This window comes from Hippocampus comes, unplaced genomic scaffold (genome assembly GCF_001891065.2).
Source record: "Hippocampus comes isolate QL1 unplaced genomic scaffold, H_comes_QL1_v1.1 scaffold41, whole genome shotgun sequence".
Lineage (NCBI taxonomy): Eukaryota > Metazoa > Chordata > Actinopteri > Syngnathiformes > Syngnathidae > Hippocampus > Hippocampus comes.
The window spans coordinates 1,667,947-1,672,630 of NW_017805153.1; the positions used below are offsets into that span (position 1 = coordinate 1,667,947).

Below are 4,684 nucleotides of genomic sequence, written 5' to 3' on the forward strand. Positions count from 1 at the left end.
CCGGATACGTTCCCACCGGCTTCGAGCAGGCGCAGACAACTCCGGGAGTTCGTCAGCGAGGCGTGTCAAACATCCGCACGCACCAAAACGTGGGCTGTTTTTTTGTTTGTTTGTTTTGAAATCATTGTCACTCCCCGGCGGGAATCAATGAAGGAAAGACGTCCGTCTCAGAAACTCTCCGTGAAATCCGCCATGGATCCTAGTCCGAGTGTGAAGTGTAAGATTGTGGTGGTGGGAGACAGCCAGTGCGGGAAGACCGCGCTGCTTCACGTGTTCGCCAAGGACTGTTTCCCAGAGGTGAGAACCTTTTTAACAACATGGTGGGGGTGAGGTGCATCATCCGCACGCACAGACTTTGTATGCGATGACGATGGCAATGCCTTGCACAGATCCTCCCTTCCATGTTGCATGCGTACAGTGCATGGGTTGAATGGTGCGGGGCGTGCGAGGATGTAGCGAGTCTTGTGCTAACGTTGCACTGTGTTTGGGTCCCGGCAGAGTTATGTCCCCACTGTGTTTGAGAACTACACGGCCAGTTTTGAAATCGACACGCAGAGGATTGAACTCAGCCTGTGGGACACCTCAGGTAAGAACATGTTCACGTCTCTGTTTCATGAATGTGTTTATACACGTTGGAAGCTTTGAAAAACAAATTTCTCCAAGAAGACATCGAAATAATAAAGTTATTTAGTTTAGTGTGGATGAAAAATGACTACACATATGGCGATGCTAGTTTTAGGGCTTGGACTGGGGCTTCCCTTGCTTTTGGTGAGTGGGGCCTATTGTTCCCCTCCCATGTTCAACTCTTCACACCCCTTGTTGAGGCTGCTCCTTCTTTTGAAAGAAAAACGTCAGAGAAAAAGCAGAAGACTTTTCCTCCTTTGATGCTGGCTAAACGGATGTATTGTGATGTCATGCATGACTGTGGTTTTGTGCGACTTGAAAGGCGCATCTTTCCTGAAACTGACCTCACTCTAAGCACTATGAATAGATTGGCGCATGTTCCCCGGATACGTCCCAACATGTAGCCTTGACAAAGCATTTCCATTTTCTGTTAAATTTGTCGATAAGAATCTCAATCATTTGGGCTGACTGGTAAAGCGCAAGTATGTAAACAAAAACGCACCACAGTCATTTTACATCTGGACAACACACTTTTGGAAATCTGCCTAGTTTTGAGAAAAGTCAAGTCTTGCAACATATGTGCTGCCTCCATGGGTTTTTTTTTCAATCTCTTGTAGACTTTGCGATCAGGGGCCAAATGAGCTGTGGCAACCTGTGTGCGTGTGTGCGTGCGTGCGTGCGTGCGTGCGTGCGTGCGTGCGTGCGTGTGTGTGTGTGTTTAGGGGGTAGAAACAACCCCGCTCAAATCCTTCAATGTCTGAGCAGTGAAAAGCGCAACAGTCAGTCAGTCCGGCGTCAGTCGGTCAGTCCGGCGCAAGTGCAACATATGTTGCATGCGTATAGTGGGTGAGGAAGTAGTGACGAGGTGGGTGATGAAAATGCGGATGGGTGGGACCAAGCAGACAGCCAGCTGTTGCTCTTCTCAGGTTTGGAATTCCTCAGTGGTGTTTGAGCAACTTTTTTTAGACCTCAAACTATTTGTCCGCCTTAAAGAGACACGACTGCAAACAGGCAAATCCCTCTCGAAGAGGCAAGAGTAGCGTATAGGTCGGACATATGTCCTTAAGGGAAATAGGAGAAGAAACATCTGTCAAATATTGCTCGCATTTGGAATTCCTTCACGCCCACTGTTTGTGTGACTTGTGAAAGGCGAAGAAAAGAAAGCGCGTTTTATAGCAGTGTGTCGGCCAGTCGCCCAGAGACATTTTTCTTTTCTCTCTCCTTCATAGAACGAGGTTTGTCTCTTTCAAGGCGTTTGAGGAGGTGTTTTCTTTGATGTTGTGAGATAGCACTAGGAGCCCACCTCAATTTAAACCCCCACCCTGGTTCACGGACACTTGCTGACTGAGCCTCGGCCTCCCGATCGATCCATTACGTGCCACGTCCTCGTGTGCACTCAAACAAAGACCGGTATGCTTAGATAAAGGGCAGGACACATAAATGAAGTCAAACACAATCTCTGAGCCCCCACCCCCTGCTACAAAACACCTACACACACATATATGGTGGGGGGTCTTTGTTGTGCCCTCGGGGCAAACTAATAAGCAGTGTGTGTTTAATGATGGCGGGTGAGATAGGACTAATTCAGGTCATCAAGGCAGACCCCTGACAGTCTGCGCTGCCCTCCATTTGCCCATCCTCCCTTGTTGGTCTTCATTCTCGTGAGCAGTCTTTATTTAACGGTGAGTGAATACCTGCAGTCTGAGACCAGGTCAAAGTAGGACTCAGATGAGCCTCCCACATCGCAACAAGTATTCCTGGGAATGTGCTCCCTTCCCCTGTCGGCAGCCATTGTTGAATGGGATCACATTTCGGGGCTCGAATTAAAGCCGCATGTCTGGCATTCCTCAGACGAGAGGTTTCGCCATCCGCTGGACAAAGAACCCTATTGTGTCCCCAGGTCCTGATCCTTAGCGGGATGAAATTGAAGTAGCGTGGTTCACTCGTCCTACACGGACAAATGGAATCATGGATGAATTAGTCAATTGGCAGGAAATCCCAGAGTGCACAAAATGAAAGGCAGTGCCCTCAGCCTCACCTTGTGGCGGGCCGGATTATGTCACAACTAAAAAACAAAGTTCCCTTGTGATGTGTATCTTTTCTTCTTTTCCCACATTTTTCCATTTTTTTCCTGGATGCGGGTGTCAATGAACTTTATAGACTTTTAGAAAAATAGATGAATAACTCCAAAAGTTTTCTCCAAATGACTAATCTAACGCATTACTTTTCCTAGTAATCAGACTAAAGTTACTTTTCAAACTCGCATCATGTTCCAATGTCGTGCTTATTTACTTTGATAGTAAAGTGATGCTCGAATTTCAGCTGGGAAAACATCTTTCATCCCGAAAGACAGTTCCCATGAATTGCCTCCGGGTTGCAGCAGCGAGCAACATTTGACTTTTAAAAAAAAAGACAAATATTTTTCAGCTTCCTTGGTTACTCACGCACATATTGTACATGCAACAAAACAAATAGTTAATGATTAATAAAATAGGCCAGATACCGATCACCCTCATATTCACTAAAGGCACTCAGCAAACAGCTGGACAGCTTATTGAACTTGTACAAAAGGGGGACTCTAGTCTATACTGTTTGAAACAAGGCATTGTGGTTCATACAACTTCACACTCAATGGAGTGACGTCACATATGCGCATGTCAGATTTTCAGCGCGTCAACAACTCGTGTGTCTATACTGTACCACATCAGCAACAATGGAGGAAGGGGAGAGATTTGCGTTTTCAAGCTGGAAATACTGTCGCTATTTGTTTTTAGTTCGTGTCAGCTGAAAACGAAAATATTAACGTTTGTTGCACACTCTGTGCTGTCAACAGGTGTTATCGAGCTTCCGTAACACTTTGTCAAATACAAAAAGTGGCAAGCAGCACAGTATGCATTTAAGCTTACAGCAAAAGTCCCACCAGATTGTGTGACTGCAGGTGGTCCCCAAATTGTTATCGTTATTGACAATGCACATTATAAATGTTAAGTTTTGCCATTCCAACGTTAATAGTTAAATATGTCAAGTAAAAAAGACTGTTTTTATTGTAAATTTTGTTCTAACATGTGTTTATAGTTAAGTCTTGAAAGACTTTTAAAAATGTATTTTTAATAAAAAAACAAGTAGGCCATTTATGTGTGTTTTTGTTATTTGTGTTTGTTTTATTTTAAACAAAAACAACTTTATTCTTAAATGTCACTATTAAAAATGCACTTCCAATTAAGTAAAGCGGCAAAACCGTGTGTCATTTTTATCTTAAGCAGGGTTGTCGACATCAGATGAAGGTACCGACTGAAGTCATTTGTAATCTAAATTCGTTACTTTTAAATCAATTTAAGCAATTCATCAGTATAGTAACTAAGTTTCTTTTTCAACCGTGGCAAAACCAATCCTGTTAAATAACAAAGAAATGCAAATTTAAAAAAAAGGGGGGTTCTGAACTTTGTTAAAAATTGCCTCATCCTGGTGAATTTTATGATGAATTTCCCTTTTGTTTCTTATTTTGCTGCTTTGCAATGTCAGGGTTAATAATCGCATCTTGCATGGAGCCTTTGTGTCGGAGTTGAGCAAGAGATTATATAAGCTCCGTGGGCTTCAAATGCGGTACGTACCTTTTACTCTTTCCACAGGTGGATCAAAACCTCTGCATGCACACGTGTCCGCGCACACACACACACACACACACACACACACACACACACACACACACACACACACACAGGTGACTGCTATGTAATTAGTCACTGACATTGTTCTAACAGGAACAGTAAACATAAAAGTAAGATACATTCCTGGTACTCTGGTGGTACTTCGGAATACCGATATTCCATCCTGACAGACTATGAACTCTGTAGACAACACCGGCTTGTTGAGACGGATAGTTGTGTGATCTAACACAAACACGCTGTCTTGGAGTTAGCCACAAAAGACGTACGGAATGACCTGCTGATTTCATGCATAGCTATCATAGCTGAGCTTGAGCGGAGAAGCGTAGGACGTGTGTGCATGCGTGTGTGTGTGTGTGTGTGTGTGTGTGTGTGTGTGTGTGTGTGTGTGTGTG

At 44.2% G+C, this 4,684-nt stretch overlaps 1 protein-coding gene across 1 annotated transcript in view; it reads left to right on the plus strand.

The window, feature by feature from the left end:
- rnd3a (Rho family GTPase 3a) overlaps positions 1-4,684 on the plus strand; it is a 12,251-nt gene continuing 7,567 nt past the window's right edge. The window contains exons 1-2 of the mRNA XM_019868469.1: positions 1-297; positions 499-586. Coding sequence (XP_019724028.1) covers positions 148-297; positions 499-586 — 238 coding nt within the window. The 5' untranslated portion in view covers positions 1-147. The remainder of the gene's footprint in view (positions 298-498; positions 587-4,684) is intronic.